The following is an 18843-nucleotide window of genomic DNA, read 5'->3' as shown; positions in this document are numbered from 1 at the left end:
TTGTTGCATTTTTGATAAATATTATAAAGTTTTTACTTCTGACGTATTCATTATGAGAATTTAACAATTTTGATAAATCAAGTGAGAATTCTAATAACAAGTTCTTTTAGAAGGCACCTGAGTTTTCATCTCAAAGTCCACCAGAGCTTTAAACAATGCACTTTTTCTAACCAACGGCTGTAGCATAAATTCACTATTCTTTTACCTCGGCGCTACAATTTTGGCTGCACTCCATGCGCGGAGCGTCTCGAAATTTGCCTCTAGATTTGCATACGTGTTGGAAAGCTTCATGAATACGACGCAGAGCTGCGGAATGGATCAGTATTTGTTCTTTTTGACACGGAACACCCGAAGTTTCCGGAAAAGCATACGTCCTGTGTCAGTTGTTCATATTATTCAAAGCAGGCAGCTTCTTGAGATATGCCAGCTGAAGGTGTTTTGTTTTGAAGTCAAGGTACATCTTCGGAAATAACTTTAGGCGTAGTGATATTTTTATATGTTTTTAGGAGAGCACCTCCTTAAGGGGAACAAATGTTATTAACGATTCGATTTTAATTATTAGTACGTAGAAAATATATAATTTTATGACAGATTTGTGCCTTTCTCATCGATGTGTTTAATTGTGACATACGTATTGACTTATTTATATACAAAATATTCTTGTCTATTAGCCACATTTTGTAATTTGCGGTGGATTGATTTTATGGACTTTATATTACTTCATGCAAGCGCATTCCAATATTTTCAATGTAAGTGGATATACTTGCTAGTGACTTATGATACCAAAAATTCAATTTTATCGGTAATTTTATGTGAAAAACGACATTAATATTTGTGTTCATTAACGTCTTCTATCTTCCAGTAAATTTACGGTAACTTTTTCGCACATTGTTTTAAGAGAACAATTGATGGTAATTATCATTATTTAGGCAACGCATCCATTTTTCAATGAAGTACTTTCAATACTGCTACAAATCTACTTACTGGACAGTTTAGTGTTATTAATTAGCTATTAATACTGTTCACAAGATGACACGGGCACTTCTCATTGTCCCTCTGTTAAACTTATCAAGTTCCTCAAATTTCTATTGGCTCAGGATTTGTTTTTCTATGCCTATTCTCTATTCTTTACTGTTCCTTGCTGATTGTTTTCGTTCTATGCTGCTTGTTTATTGTTCTGCGCCGGTTGTTTATTGTTCTATGCTGATTGTTTTTGTTCTATGCTGCTTGTCATTGTTCTACGCCGGTTGTTTATTGTTCTATGCTGATTGTTTTTGTTCTATGCTGCTTGTTTATTGTTCTACGCCGGTTGTTTATTGTTCTATGCCGATTGTTTTTTGTTCTATGCCGATTGTTTTTGTTCTATGCCGATTATTTTTATTCTATGCTGATTATTAAGTGTTCTTCGCTGATTGTTTATTGTTCTAGGCTGATTGTTTATTGTTCGATGCCGATTGTTTATTGTTCCATGCTGATTAATTATAATTACTTTCTATTTTGAAGTTGCCGGCTTTAACCGCCTGTGTTTATCGCCAAAAAACAATAGCAATTTATCTGGAATTTTAAATCACTTTGGCATCTACTTTTTGTAAAAGATCAAAATATATTTTTATGTCCAGCTTAATACAATAAACACAAAACATTATCGAACCATTTCTGTAATTTGAAATAATTCTGCGTAATTAGTATCAGTAAATTATCGTTTAAAGCTAAAGTTTAGTGAAGTATACAACATAGGGGACTTGAGAAGACAGTGAGGCATCTCATTAAGGGCTGAGATACCGTCCATTAAGCAGCAGCTAATAAGCAATTAACTGAATTGACAGTAACAAAGAGAACCAATCACGAGCCAGACAACCTGCCCGGCCTGACAGCGACCACCCATCACAGAACCTTTAATCCGAAATGTGTATACGAGCCGAAAACCTTGAGAACATTTGCTAAATTAGCATTAAGGTAACTTTGGATACTCTAAAGGGATTTTGTTTACCAAAATACATCAAAAGAATATCGTATAAAACTTCTACGTAAAAATAAAGTGATAAAACGAACGAGCCTATTAACTGAAGTAAGAACAAAAAAACAATCTCTCGTATATGACTGCGTCAAATATTAGATCAAAAGAGGCTCTTCCGCGTCGCCTAGGTCAGAGAAATATTTGAAATTATTGTTAGAAATAAAAATTACTAAAAAAAAAGCCTAAAAAATTTTAACATAAAATACTCTGGGAAAGGCGTTCAGGTTTCTATTCTCTCTTATTTTAATTACTTGTTACTTTTTACGTTTTTAAATTAAAAGTAATTTTGGGATTAATTAGTCGTATTATCTAGTTTCGTGTCTGCATGTGTTTAAGAAATTGGTAAAAAGTAAACACAAATAAAAAGCGAACGCAAATATAAAGCAAACGCAATTAAAAAGTAAACACAAGAAAAAAGTAAACAGATATAAAAAGTAAACACAAATAAAAAGTAAACACAAATAAAAATTAAGCTCAAATAAAAATTAAACGCAAATAAAAAGGAAACAAATAAGAATAAATACAAATTAAAAGTAAATTAAAAACATTTGCTTAGGTACAACATCGGTCCTGCGAAAATGTACAAGTTTCTGTCATTTACAAAATTGATGTCATCCTCTCACAGAGACAATGACAGTCTGAGCGCTGCAAGAAAAAGGTCTACTCCTTAGTATTATTAGTAAGGAAATATTCAAATTACTAATTCCGATGCAGAAAAAATAGAAAATATTAATTGATTTTTGTACTTTTAATTTTATACATAAGTAATCGATAGAATTTACCAAATCGTTATTTTCTAGCTCTCGCACATGGTGGGTTCACTTCAAAGCTGGTCTAGTGATTTCCACAGAAGCTTTGAAGCCCAGTTTTTCCAAACGAAAAATATCGTCGATTTTTGAAACAAATGTGTGTGCAGTCATCCCGAATTTTCTTGGCTCGTCAACCTTGCTGAGTCAGAGGAAAATTGCCTACCGGACCCAAATTGATGTACTAAATAAAAAGAATGCATCGTTAAAAATAAATTTTTGTAAGACTAAAGTATGCGCATAAACTCCTTGAACTCGAATGTTAAGTTATAATCACATTAGCTTGCTTACCAACTACTTATCTCTGCTTCATTATGATTTATTACCTCTGGGGCAATTACATTACGGCTTTCCCGTTCATTTTCTCGCTGCAATATGACTTATTACCTCCACTTCTTGAATCATTCCCAGTTGCTTCCTGTTATGCTAAATTACGTCCAATAACTTACCTATTTTGCATCAGCATAAAATACTGGTAATATAATATATAACATTGTTTTTACGATTTATTATATCGGTTTCTGATGAATTGCATCAGGTAATTTTTCAATTACACCCCCTTATCCCGCATTCATTTCCGCTTGTGCACTTAATTGTCATTTACAGACAAATAAAATTCGGTTTATTTTGTATAAGCGACCATTTATTTAGCTATATTTATTTACCCATTAATTGCCAGCGAAACTACAATCATTACGCCGCCAACGTTTACTCATGTACTTATTCTATAGAATATACTTCCGTAAACTCTGTGATGGACATCCAAGCTTCAATCGATGATCAAGTTGCTCGGGCGTTTGATCAAGCTTGACCTGGAGCAGCATGGATCGTGCTGGAGCGCTCCAGATCCTCTATAATTTAGGCGTCGTCCTGATTCCAGGCGATTCCCGGCCTTCAGGAATCCGTTCGAAGCTGTTGAGTGATTCCTGATGTGCGCTATTGACTTGCAGATAACGCGTCCAGCGGCGCGGCTTAATCTCTGCCGCTGACGGCATACGCTGGGCCGCTGACGGCCACTGCTGGGCCGCTGACGGCCACTGCTGGGTCGCTGACGGCCACTGCTGGGCCGCTGACGGCATCCGCTGCACCGTTGACGGGCTTCACTGGGCCGCTGACGGCTCAATGATGACTCAATGAGCCGTTGACGGGCTTCACTGAGCCGTTGTCATGCACCACTAAGCATCTTTGTGTACGTTTGAGCCATTAATTTTTCTATAACTTATTAAATTTTAGCCACTACCCTACTATGTCGCATTCCGTTTGGGCCTTCCCGTCTACTATTCCGTATTATGTTTGAACGACTACTCCACTATGCTGTATTAAGTCTGTGCCACCTCTTTGGTGTATCGTATTACTTTGTGCCGTTGTGTTGCTTTACCGTATTACATTTGAGTTATTTCTTATTTTTATCGCATTAAATTTCAGACAATTATTTGTTTATATTAGATTTGTGCCATCTATTTGTTAAACCGAGCTATTTCTTTACCGCGCCGTATGGCATTAGAGATATTCCTTTACTTTCTTGTATTCCATTAAAACCCATCCTTCTACATTCCATTCTACAATACCGCTGTAGTTGTAAGCATTCGTTTGTTATTACTTATCTTACTGATTTTGTTCGTTTATTTTTTTTTATTCATTTTACATATGATTTTAGTCTACAGATATCCTTAGCCTACATCCGGAGAATAGGTTTTACTAATGGCCATTACAGTCCCAGAATCCACACTGGCAATTAAGGTGTGTATGCGCGTCGTGTCTGTTGGAATTTGTTAATACACTGTCATCCGGTCTGTCATTTTTTCAGTGTACATATATACTAGTAAGGTATTGTATATATTGAGATGTATATATTACTCTGTATACATTTTAGTTATCAGTTTCGTGTTATCTTTCATTCATTTCATTTCTGTTATTTCTTACCACGAATCTGAATCGTGACACACTAATGTTCTTCACTCCTTTCACGGTATTCCATTAGCACCCTTCCTCCACCTTTCCGCAACCATGCTGTCTTTCACTAGAGTTCTTCATTCCTTCACCGTATTCCATTAGCACCACTCTCTCACTATACCGTATTTCATTGGAGTTCTTCCCTTCCTTCACCGTATTCCACCATCACCACTCCTTCACCACGCCGTATTTCACAAGAGTTCTTCCCTTTCTTCACCGTATTCCATTAGCACCACTCTCTCACTATACCATATTTCATTAGAGTTCTTCCCTTCCTTCACCGTATTCCATCGGCATCACTCCTTCACCACGCCGTATTTCACTAGAGTTCTTTCCTTCCTTCACCGTATTCCATCAGCACCACTCCTTCACCACGCCGTATTTCACTAGAGTTCTTCCCTCCCTTCACCGTATTCCATCAGCACCTTCCTTCACCACGCCGTATATCACTCGCCACTAACAACGTCTGTGTGGTCAGGAGCGCCGTTTGTTGCAGCGGCAGGGGGGGGGGGAGGGGAGGGTGACGCACCTTCACATACATCACGACGCGCACCACTAACGGGGACCTCGCACGAAATGGGGGGAGTGGGGGAATGGGATAGGGGAGGTGAAGAGTGGGGAATGAGGAGTTTGGGGGAGAATTAGGAATGGGGGAATGAGGGGAGTGGGGGTAAGGTGGAGTTGGGGAGAAGGAGAGGGGCGGAGGGTAAGGTCGAGTGGGGAATGAGAGAAGGAGGTAATAAGGTGGAGTGGGGAAAATGAAGAGAATGGGGAGTGGGGGAATGAGGTGACCGGGGGAGAGGTAGAGTGGGGCAATGAGGTAACTGGGGGAGAGGTGGAGTGGGGGAACAAGGAGAGTTAGGAGGGCGAGGGATAGAGGAGTGTGAGGGAAGTCGGAGAGGGAGAAAAGGGGAGCGAGGGGAATGGAGGGAGTTGTGGGGGAAGTGGAGTGCGGGGAATGAGGAGGCAATTAGGAAGTGTGAACTGTGAGAATAAATGAGTGGTGCATCGTGGTAATGTTCAGGTTAGGTTAATAGTGCGATCAAACATTAATTGTTGGTACAGCGAAGTGCAGAAAATGTAGGACGTACATGTAGAACGAGGCGGGAAAATGTTTTTATGAAATGTCACAGGTGGAGCAGGGTTTAAAATAAAAAAATTTAAACCTAAGCTTGAAAACTTCTGTAACAACATCACCAAAGATTTTTAAATATTTTCAGCGCGTTTCTCCGTACTATTGAACATCACCGCGTTTAATGTCTTTTTGTAGAGCAGTTTCAAGAGCAGGGGTCTTTTTAATTAAGGCATTTCTGATGCTCCATGCCCTCTATTTTGTGCAAGAGTGTTTTTAGGAGAATTTCATTGCTTTGTTTTTAGAGGAACTTTCTCGGAGATTTTCTTGGCCACTGCGCAGTGAACTGCAGTTCTGCAGTTGGCTGCAGTGTTCTTACTTTGCCTCAATTTGGATCTTTTCATCTACTTCTTTTCAGCTTGATATTATTCATTATTAAAAATTTTATGACTTTCTTTGCAAAATTTTTGCTTTTCTTGATCGAATTTACTTCTTTCTTGCAGTTATTTATGATTTTTCTACATGTCACCCTTCCACTTCTGTCTATTTCCTTCACATTCATACAAGAAGTCGCCTTTTCATTTCTGTTTGTTATTTCACTTGACATTTTCTTGTCGTTTGCTCTTTTTGGCGTCTTTCCCGCTCATGTTTACTTATTGCCTTCTCGTTTCATCTCATCGTTTTTTCATTTTGTTCTTGAAGTTCGGCTGCTATTCTCTTAATTTATATAGATTTTTAAATAATTCCTGCTGTTAATTAGTCAGTTTATTCTTTTCACAGGTCCAGACTTTGGATCGAGTATCGATTCCGTGAAAATAAAGAACGGCAGAAGTTCCATTCCATTCGAAATTTCAAAATGCTTATGGAACTGCACGCATATTGTCGATAGTACTTCGACAAATTTGTGTAGAAAGTTGCTAAAATTTAAATGAGCAATGCTGTCAGAAATTGATAAGAACTTATGTCTGTGAAGTTATGCTTTTTACTAGGATATAATTAATGAGTAAATACATTAATATTCGCGATTTAGAGCTACCTCATACGAATTACCAGTTCATTCGACAAATGGAAACTGCTTTAAAAACGTAGATATTATCATGCATTGAGGCTCATTCCCTATAGAAAAGCACACAGAGTTTACACAAATGATGAAGTTAATCAGTACAATCGTGCTGTGTCGCAGTCCACAAGCTCGCATCTAAACATTGATGAATTAATCCCGGAAATAATGAAAATTTAATGTGCGCAACGTACAACTTTAAAAGAAAAAAATAATAATTTTCATTACAAACATGATTATCAACGATTCATGAAAATTGACGCTATACCCTAAAAAATTTGGGTTCTCGTCAATAAAATGCACCCAAGTATAAAGCTTTAAAGAATAACTTTGTTAATCCTCCCTTTCAAGAATGGCTCATAACTTCTCAAAAAATGCTTTTGAAGTTTTCTGTTATCATATTGTGGCTCAGTACTTGACTAAGATGTTTAGCTTATCATTTGGGATGTAATGTTTTACAATGTATTTTTTATATGGAAGTTGGGAAATGAAAAAACGATTTTAAGGAAACAAAAACTCTTTTTAAGGAAATATGAAATGATTTAAAAAATTATTTGCTACGCGGGAGTTTGAGCGAGTAGATTACATTCATATCACTAACCTTGCAATTTAAAAAATATTTAAAGAAGCCTAATTTGATTGTATTATTCATTATTTTTAACCTTGTTAGGAATACGCGCCTCAGGAATGTTTTTGTTAATAATAAGTACCCCAGTAACGTCTGGAGTGCTTATCCTTAATAAGGTCCAAAAGTTGTTGTTAAAGGAGACCGCTGGCGGTACTGATAACTTGGGCTGTATTATAAGCGGTCAGACGCTCGGTAAAAAAGTTCAGTGTTCTAGCGTCTCCTGCTATAACCTGGGTAAGCAACATGGCTGTTCAATCCCTGGGTTGTTAAGCCACGTTTTAACTCCTCAAGTTAAAATAAGAAGTCACGGAAATGAAAATCTGTGAAAACGCGGTAAACATGTCTGGGGAAAAACAAGGTAGAGTGGTATGGGAAAAATGCGATGAACCAGTCTCGAGAAAATACGGCAAACCAGTCTCGAGAAATACCTTACAAGTCTCGAGAACACGGTAAATAAGTCTCGAGAAATACGGTACGGTGAACAAGTCTCAAGAAACACGGTAAACAAGTCTCGAGGAACACGGTAACCGAGTCTCGAGAAACACGTTGAACGAGTCTCGAGAAACACGTAAAAAAAGTTTCGAGAAACACGGTAAACAAGTCTTGAGGAACACGGTAAATAGTTTTTTAAGCAGTATGAATAACGTTTAAAATTACTATATTTTGTGAGCAATTCTCTCTCGACTCTCTTACTGTAGTAAGACCAACTCTAACACATTCAGTATTTAAAACCACTAAATTTTATCGTTGCACATCAATTAAACTTACTGCAACTGGCCGAACGCGGTTTGAAGTGAACATTTTAGAGCTAGCCGACTAAGTTGGAACTAAGCGCCTAAGACCGAACTAATGACGTGTCAAGAACACGAGCCCACAATTAGCGGCCTCCACTCAACCCATAGCGGGAAACACCCTAAAAAATGAACACTAACTTTTGAAACCATAATTTGTTGCTTGGAGATTTATCGTCCTGCCAAAGTTCCCTTGATTGGGGTAACTGCAATATTTTTCTTCGATAAACCGATCCACCGCCTGCCGTTTAGGTCGAGTTCATTTCCTGAAAGAGGAAATCATTTAAAATGATCGGGCCTTTCCTGGGGAATAAATTCGAGCGGCTGCACGCTGGTCGGTATTTGCAGTTTATTTATTAAATGAAGGAAAAATATCGAGTTTTTGATCATTTGCAAAGTATGAATTATTTTCCTGCAAAATTTGTCTGCTGGAGTTTTTTAAAGATCTTTACATTTACAGTACGAGAATTGCAGCATTGAATGTGTTGGTGGTGGATCGATTACGGAGTCTAATAGGAAATTTTTAATGCAGAATTTAAATTTCAAGCAAGAATCTAGCAAAATACTGCGTATTTTAGTTGTTAATAATTCTTGAAATACTTAAAGGAACTTTAAGAAAAATGTTGAAGCCCGGATGAAATTTTGTGAAATTAGTCAAATTATCCGGCAGTTAAATGTTATTTGATGAAATTCACGCAGTTGTTACCACAATAATAAGTAACCTAAACAGAACCTTGGAAGAACAGCTAACTGATTACCGAACGACTGGTAAAGTCATCTGTCTAAATTCCGTTCTTTATTCAATCTCAATATTGTACTTCAATACAAAAATTGCGACGTTACAAATTCACGTAATAAAATTTATTTGATATAATAATTAAACAACCTTCAGACATTTTCCTGCTAACCGCTCGAACTGCTTCCTTGCATACAAATATCGATGATAATTACAGTTTACCGAGAAGGGCAGCATACTACCATCATCAGGCCTTTGTCCTACAGAGAGGCAGCATACTACCATCATCAGGCCTTTGTACTACAGAGGGCAGCATACTGCTATCATCAGGCCTTTGTCCTACAGAGGGTAGCATACTACTATCATCAGGCCTTTGTCCTACAGAGGAGCAGCATGCTACCATCATCAGGCCTTTGTCCTCCAGAGGGGCAGCATACTACATTCATCAGGCCTTTGTCCTACAGAGGGGCAGCATACTACCACCATCAGGCCTTTGTCCTGCAGAGGAGCAGTATGCTACCATCATCAGGCCTTTGTCCTACAGAGGAGCAGCATGCTACCATCATCAGGCCTTTGTCCTACAGAGGAGCAGCATGCTACCACCATCAGGCCTTTGTCCTGCAGAGGAGCAGCATGCTACCATCATCAGGCCTTTGTCGTGCAGAGGGGCAGCATATTACCATCATCAGGCCGTTGTCCTACAGAGGGGCNATCAGGCCTTTGTCCTACAGAGGGGCAGCATACTACCATCATCAGGCCTTTGCCCTACAGAGGGGCAGCATACTACCATCATCAGGCCTTTGTCCTACACAGAAGCAGCATGCTTCCATCATCAGGCCTTTGTCCTACAGAGGAGCAGCATGCTACCATCATCAGGCCTTTGTCCTACAGAAGAGCAGCATGCTACCATCGTCAGGCCTTTGTCCTACAGAGGGGCAGCATTCTACCATCATCAGGCCTTTGCCCTACAAAGGAGCAGCAAACTGCCAAACAAAGGCTGCTGACGCCTGCTTGCCTCCCGCTGTGCTTGTGATTCAATCCCAACAAACGGCGCAGGTTTAGAGGGAAGCCCTCCATTGCAAGTCAATTCAATTATCAGAGTTGCCAATCGGTTACAATGGATTTTAATAGAAACTAACGATAATTGTTGTGAATTTTTAATTAAGACTTATTTAATAAAGCTGGATTCGAAGAGCGTCATGATTAAGAAATAATAATAATAATAAATAATAATAATGATAATAATAATGCTAATAGAATAGAATAGAAGTGTCGGCATTGAAGAAATAGGCCCATGGTCTGTTGCCTATTCTTGTAATTTTCGTGACGTAATAATGATATTAGTTGTTAGTTTTATTAATTATAATAATTATATTAATGAATAATTTTAATAAAGACCAATAGAGAGTTTTCTATTGCTCAACTGCTGAACAAGAATCACATGAAATTATTTATACATTTTCATAAATATCGATCGCTTAAGAATGAGCGAATAGTTATTTTTAACGGATTCAAAACATATAAACGTTATTTGAGGAAATAGTTTGTTATCATGACACAATTGGAAAAGAGTTAATTGTTCTAATAATATGAGAATAGTGCTTTCAAGGTAATTTTGAAGAAAATTATAGTCGAAGTATGTTTATGCGTTCATTCATCATACGACCGGATACTTGCGTAAGTGTACGTATATCATACATTCGGATGTATGGTCGATCTAGATCCAGTATTCACTTTTGTACCAAAAAGATGACTGAATGGTCACAATAAATGTGGATGGAAATAAGTTGTTGCGATAATATTTAAAGTTAATTATAAATATAGAGAATAGATACCTCGAAAAAGTATTGCATGGAACTAACCTTATACACGAAGTCCGAAAACAGAAATGATTTTTTTTAAGGAAGCAACAAATTGATTTAAAAATTTATATGATAGTACTGTAGATTACTTATGTAGATTATGATGAGTGAGTAGATTACTTATTCATGCCACTCCCATTCATCAAATTACTATTTCCCGCCACTCGTACATACAATATTGGACGCGTTTTATTTCTTAATCATTTACCACCACCATACCATCACCAATTATATCGGCACCACTCACACCACCATCACTTATACCGACATCACTCACATCAGCACCATTAACCACAAATAATACATCAACCATTCACGACCACCATACTACCATTTATTATACCACCCCTCATAACAGCTCCCCTCATAACCTCCCTCACAAGTGTGCTCTCACCTGTGCCAGTATCAGGACTATCTTCACCTCAAAACCTCCCTCATAACCCTCACCATTTATTATACCACCCCTCATAACAGCTCCCCTCATAACCTCCCTCACAGGTGTGCTCTCACCTGTGCCAGTATCAGGACTATCTTCACCTCAAAACCTCCCTCATAACCCTCACCATTTACTATACCACCCCTCATAACAGCTCCACTCATAACCTCCCTCACAAGTGTGCTCTCACCTGTGCCAGTATCAGGATTATCTTCCCCTCAACAGCTCGATTCTCTCAGCACAAATGAACTATCGGCAGCTCCGGACGTCGAGATCGAATAGATCAATGGTTAGGCTATGCATGGGCCTGATACATGCATTCCAATGGCATGAATAGTCACGCATTTGCTGTTTAATTTGTCTAGGTCTGCTATTCTCGCAAATATAACATCTTCATCCAACGAAATTTGTTTAGTATTCATTTCTTCATCTGTCTTCATTCATTCTAAGGAATAAATACGAATAGAAATAAATGAATCATTTTAATAAGTTATAAGTGAGTAGGTACAAGTAATTGTACTCGGGCTTCATTTTTAGTTTTAATAATATAATATTGATATACGGACGGGAAGTATTTAAAAATTGGGTAATTTATTCCCATATTAAATTAATGGTCAAATGGAGGTAAAACATGATGTCGAAAAGATTTTTTTTCAAGAAAAAAGCTTAAATATGCGGTTTAAACAAAATATATGAGAAAAATAAATAATGGTGCATCAAGAAACTCAATATGATAATAATTTTGACGTGCCCTATTATGAATTTTCACAATATTTTCCATTTACTTATTCCAGCTTGTCAATTTTGATCTGTCAACTTGCATGAATGATCGACATTGTTGATGTAGTCGTTGATTAACGCAGATAATGGCATGAAAACTTTATTGAATTCTGAGATGAAGCTGACGAAAACCCCCAAAAAATGTAATCAATCTTTTAATTAAATTCTTAATGTTCCAGCCGCGGAATAATGTGAGCTTTAAGAGGAAGTAAAGTGAAGAGAAAGTTTTAGAATAATTCCAGGCATTAAATCCAAATACTTCAGCCGTGGCTCACGATTCTTTCATTACCTGGCAATCAAAAAAGTCTGATCGGCAATTCCTGGTCTAGGAAAATTAAAGATCTTTTCGGGGACGATCTTCTAGCGGTATTCCCGAAGGGGCTCATGAGAAGACCATTCCAATTTTTTTGTTTGCTTCATAAAATGAAAAGTTCACGAACTTATCGCATTAAACTCTTGGGCAGTAAAATGTTCCAACTTTTGGAAGATTTACTAAAGGGGCGTAAGCGGAAGACGCATGGCGAGGCTCAATATTGCGGTAAGTACTGAAAAATAGCTGGAACCTCTGGGCCTTTGCTCTAATTTTGGAAGTTTTTCAGGCTTCGAGGAATTTTTTGGAAAATAATTTAATAAAATTAGGCAATAAAAAAGGACATTCCCGAGTAGAAGTGTACGATGTTTGCTTCGAACAAAATGTTTATTGACTCTTTAATGGCTGTGAAATATATTACGATTTATGTAAATAATTAAACGGAACAAAATCGTCCAATTTGAAATCTTTCATGATATTCCGTTTTGGATTCATATTATTGGATTCAATATTTTTTCTCGTGGCTTATTCTTTTTCCAAACAATAAGTGAGACTGAGTCTAAATTTAGATTAATGATTTCGTTTAATTTTTTTGCTTCTATATATTTCACTTTCAATTTATGAAGTAAAGAGGTAAGGCAAATTTTGCATGAAGTGCCAGTCAAGGCCGTAGTCACACTTTTTTTTGTCAAAGTGACATTTTATTCTATATTATTCATTTGTCTGAGTGAATGTATGAATTTCTTGCAATGTTGTCTTGGTAGCATAATTTCAACTTGCCGCGAGTTGTAATAATCGCCAGAGTTTTTGTATGATGCATAAATCACAAATTTAATTCAAGCATCAGGGGAATTGGGATGCGCATTTTTTTAATTACCATCTTATGAAGACCGCAGCCAAAACTAAGAATATAGATAAAATAATTCGATCGCGTCAAGAGGGAATATAAAGAAAGATGTTAGAAGCTTGCTATTGTATTTTGATTCGGAATGCAAAATCCATGACAATTATCGATGTCATGTCAATCTTGAAATTTCGGATATAAAATATCAATTACTGGAACTCAAGCTAAATGGCGAGCATTTATTCCAGAGCCAGTCCCTCGAGGTCTGGGAACTTGCCGGCAGCGATCATTTTCTTAAGAGTGGACTTAAGATCGTCTTCAGTGTAGCCTTGTTCCTCAGCCATGCCTCTGAAGACAGTCTCCAAGGTCTCTGAGTCGGAACGCCCGGTGCGCTTAGCGAATTCCAATGTCAGAGACGCAAAAGCTTCAGGGTCCGATTGTTTGAGATGAGCCAAGAGGTTAGCGCGGTTGAAAGTGTTGGGGTATCCTTCGTCTTTCTTCAGAGCCTGGTACATGTTGTAATATGATTGCAGGACATCTTCAGGCGACTTGGACTTTTTTTGGACAGTCTGTAGAAAAATTGAAATATATACAGCGTTGAACAGTGGTAAATGCTGGTGGCTTGTACAAACGTCCTCAAAGATACCAAATTAACTTCTGTTACATTTACTGCGTTGTTGGCTGTGATAAATTAGAAAGCGGAATTATTTCCATTCTTTAATCAATTCAAAACGTTAGTGCAAATCTACCGCTGATATTTTTAGTAACTCTTAACTCCTCTGAATTTATTTAACGTGTTTAATTGAGGGTACATAATTTTTATTTGTGGATAATTTAAACGCTATTATTCATGAATTTTTTAACAAGAGTGCCAGGAATTCAGAATTGCATAAGTTTGTTACCGCAAAATCATCAAATTAAACTCGAGAGCATATTATATAATATAACATAACATAATATAATATAATATAATATAATATAACATGATATAATATCATCTAATATAATACAAGATAAAATTTTTCTTTTTAATTGTTGATTAATTGTGAAAAAAAACGTACTGCGGCTTGTGCGGCAACGACCACCAAAAGGAAGCATGCAAGGAAACGGTTCATTGTTGAGGTTGAAGAAGTTCTGGAAAAGAATGAGCGTGATTAGAAATTTTTAATTTCAAACAAATTCGATCATCAATTTGAAATTAAACTAATAAATTACATTGCAGCGATAATTGTTTATGGAATAACCGGCGTAAAATCATGTAAAGGCTTTAAAATTCACATAAAAACACACAATTTAACATAAAAGACAGACAAATGAGAATTTCTTCTTTTTTAAAAAAATAAGCAAAAAGTAAGTTAGACAAATATAACGTAATAAGTTGCGTAAATTTAATTTTTATGTTATATTAATTGAAAAATAAATATAATTTCTCTACGACTTAAGCAAAAATATATGGAAAGCAATATTATTTATTCATTGAGAGGCAATATGTAAAAATGCAAAGTTTGACCAACGAAGGAAGGTGTTGTGATAAATTTGCAGATGACCTTAAAATTGAACACGGATTGGTGAGGATGAAACAACGAAACTAATTGATGAAACTTTTTCATAAAAAAATGGTTTCCAAATTTCAGTTTTATTTCCATTTTCAACTTCAAACGGTGAAAAATGAAAAAAGTTCGAACAAAAATTAGTCCAAAATAAGAGGTTCTGGTAAAATAAAAAGAAACATGACGTCGGCAGAAGTGAACAAAGTGACATTATTTGAGATTATTAAAAAGTATGTAAATAAATATGTAAGTAAAAGATCATTAAAGAGTAAATTATGATTAATACGTAACTTAAGCAATAACGTAATCTAATAGGTTCATTATTAAGTTTAAATCACATTGTTAATTTTGCAATGCCAAAATTCACTCAGATTCTACCGCGCTAAAAAGTATCTGCTTATTTTTTAAAGTAGGTCAGTTACTGAGCATAATTGAAAAAATTGATTAAAGAAAGAGTTATTAAATTGTTTGTAAACGCCACAGCTTCCATGTAGTTTCCGCTCTTTTCAAATAAATGTTAAGAAAAATGTCTTACTTTACCCACAACACACTTTAATAAATGTTTTAATTTAAAAAAATAGACAAATTCAAAATTTATTCACGTTTTATTGTATTTTTCATTGAGTATATAAACAAATTGCTTAGTTATAACAAAGTATGAAAAATACATGCATAAATTAATGTAAACATGTCTCAAACCTCTGCACACCATAAAAATATCCAACACTCCCGAAACACAACATATATCAGCACATTACTCTACCACATCAGAGAGCTCTTACCTTGTGTTAACTTTAACGCTCGTGCACCAAGTGAAGTCTGACACTGAGTCCGACACGAAGCTCTACTCAACACCTGCTGCACTCATAAGTGGACGTGGCGATCGCACGTCATTCACCAACCTCACTTGGATACGTAGCAAAGCGACGCATTAGCATACGTCATGAACTGACGTGGCTTTAGATGTGCGCATATGCTCATGAAATCATTCTAGATGATGCAATTCATTAATATTATAATATTGTACATTTATTTACAAAATATCTTGTTTAATTTTACTCATAATATATTTTACAAGAATTTTTCATTTTTATTGTTCAAAGAAATGCTGATGAAATTGTTGTAGATGACGCAATTCATTAGTACAATAATATTGTAAATTACTTTTACGAAATGACTATTTTAATTTTACTAATAATATATTTTACAATAATTAGTTGTTTATATTGTTGAAAGAATATGCTGATGAAATCATTGTAGATGACGCAATTCATTAGCATAATAATATTATAAATTAATTTTACAAAAACACTAGTTTAATTTTACTAATAATATATTTTACAATAATTTTTCGTTTTTATTGTTGAAAGAATGTTCTGATAAAATCATTATAGACGACGCACTTAACTAATTTAATAATATTGTATATTAATTTTCACGAAATCGTATGTTCATTTTTAGTCGTAAGTTATTCCACAGAAGGTTATTTTTGTTTTATTTTCCCTAATTTGGAAGTTTGGTTTTTATTTTGTTCTTTCAATTTTGACAAAAATCAATAAAATGTGTTCATTGCAAGTTCATTTTCACGATTAGGTTTTATATCCAGATTTTACGGCCAGATTGAATAAAAATGATGGAGAGGTATCTTCAATATAAAAGGAAAAACAGAATTTTCTCAATATCCGACGTTTATAATAATTAATTTCAACTTTATGTACGTTCAAATTTAGCTGTGCCTGAATATAAAAACTATTATGACTTATATGAGGCATTATAAAGAAGTTGTTTGGCGAGTTTAAAAAAATATCAAACCATGTCAGGTTATTTAATTTTAATAACGTAATTTACTTACTTATTTACTTCTATAACGTAGTTTATTTCTAAAACTTCCGTGCACGATAGCTTACACGAATTTCAGCTGAGTTAGGTTCATCAAAGTGCAGAGAAAATAGGCACTCTCCTGCCGCTATAAAATAATTCTGACGACATCTCCTAAAAGGGCATTTTGACTTCAAAGTCATCTCTGTATGAGAGACAATGGATATCCTTTGAGACATCGATGTTATTGTTAGTGAGCTATCACGTGGGGAGAGCGATTTCGCTAGGAAGGTTTTATTAACAAGTGATGCAAAAATATGAAGTTTTCAGGTCTTTTGTCAAGAGGTTCCTGTTAATAATGATTTCTAAGTGATCATTTGCATGGTAATTTAGGCATCCAACGTTTTCAGTTGCCACTGAAAGACTAAATTTCTGGTTTAATATCACGATAAATTTTGCCCATGGATACTTTTTATCAGAAAATTATAATCTTGCCAGTTCAGCCGGGTAAATGCTTTTTTTTCTGGGGAATTTAATCTTTCAGCATCGAATTAATTAATGAATAAGAGGGCAGTTTTTCCCAATTCATTGAATATGGGAAGCGTGAAATATTGCCTATGACAGAACACGGCACCCATTCTATTTAAATTTCATTGAGACAGAATTTATTTGAGGAATGGGATAAAATTTGTTATATTTTCCTTTGTGCGAATCATTGATGAAACAAAACACAGGCTCAGGCGGGTCCGAATGAGTTAGCTATTGAATTAGTAACTATGCTGTGTGTTATTTAATTATTAGAGCAAACAGTTTAAATTGCGATATTTTAGCAAAGTAATTAAATTTTACACAATGATGATTGAGGCAAACTTTCTAATCCAATGCAAACGCAAGTTAGAAATTTCGAAAGGTTCCTTAATTAAATAAAAATGCTGCAACGTTAACTCTCGCTTTGCTGAAGTCTGAACTACTTTCTCCCTTATAAAAAAGTGTAAGCTTCTCCATTCATCATTCTGGATTTTAATATGTCATATCTTTCTCTCCTGAAAATAATTTTCCTTGTCGTAAATTCCTATATTAAAACGTTATTGGAAGTAAATATAAAATTAGAACGTGAAGTCTTGCTTGCTATGCGCGCCATGATCGAATTCTAATTAGGATATTTCACCCTAACTATCTCGTGGAAAAGCTTTCAGAAATACATGTTTGTGATTCAGCATCTTTTTCACTGCACACGAACGAAATGGACGGACAATTTTCTGTGTGTTAGTGAATCTGAGAATTTAAAAAAACCTTCCCTGCACCTCGCTGGTGCCGACTTAAAGACTGCTAATCATATTTGAACTCAGTTAAGGTTTCTAAAAGTTTGTTAATTTGTTAAATTCGGGTTAATTTGTTGTTGGAGGATACTTTGATCGTTTCTCCGAGCAACAAATTGCGCAATTTTTTTGCTAAAATTCGATTTTCCACGTAAACCTAATAGCCCAATTTTTTTTGCTCGGATTCGATTTGCCACGTGAAACAAATTGCTCGATTTCTTTCCGATTTCGATCATTAAACTCAAGGCCGATGTTAAGGAAGGCTGCTGATGCTTTGAGAGACGACCAATGTTTTCTCAGTGGGCTGATGTATTTCTGAGAACTGATGTTTGATTGACGATCAATATTTCGTCACAGTCCCGACGATCAATATTTCGCTATAGTCTCGACGATCAATATTTCATCATTGTCCATTTTTAAATTTTCGAATGGTTTACGTACTTTATGTGTATTGGTGCATTCTCAGAGGGACGACTTCATTTTGAGTGTGGTTTGATATTCTAGGAAAGATTTGAATTTTTGACTGAGGCACGATGATCAAAGAAATCAAATTCATTAGCTTAACTAAAGTTTTCGAGGAAAAATAAGTGAGCTTCATACACAAAAAAAAAATTTTCTTAATATGTATTTTATTTTATATACAATTTTTTGGTGTAATTTCACGTAGGTATCTACGTGAAACGAAATGAAATTAATGTTTTAGATAAATTCATTTAAAATTTACAATTTAATTGTACTTTAGTCATCTTTTAATTTCATAACAATGATTTTCGTTTGTTCACATACAATGATTTCGTTTCTTCACATCAATGATTTTCGTTTGTTCACATCAATGATTTTCGTTTGTTCACATCAATGATT

General features: G+C 35.7%; 1 protein-coding gene across 1 annotated transcript; it reads right to left on the bottom strand.

Moving 5' to 3' along the window:
• Positions 1-13412: 13412 nt before the first annotated feature.
• LOC108683466 lies at positions 13413-15711 on the bottom strand. The gene is made up of 3 exons (XM_018172780.2): positions 15628-15711; positions 14357-14429; positions 13413-13864 (listed from the first exon to the last, which is right to left on the bottom strand). Exons 2-3 carry the CDS (start codon positions 14408-14410, stop codon positions 13535-13537), a joined length of 384 nt encoding a protein of 127 aa, XP_018028269.1. The 5' UTR covers positions 14411-14429; positions 15628-15711; the 3' UTR covers positions 13413-13534.
• Between the last annotated feature and the right edge of the window lie 3132 nt (positions 15712-18843).

This window comes from Hyalella azteca, unplaced genomic scaffold (assembly GCF_000764305.2).
Source record: "Hyalella azteca isolate HAZT.00-mixed unplaced genomic scaffold, Hazt_2.0.2 contig6905, whole genome shotgun sequence".
NCBI lineage: Eukaryota > Metazoa > Arthropoda > Malacostraca > Amphipoda > Hyalellidae > Hyalella > Hyalella azteca.
The sequence above is the reverse complement of the archived record's forward strand: the minus strand, read 5'-3'. Positions and strand labels throughout refer to the sequence as shown.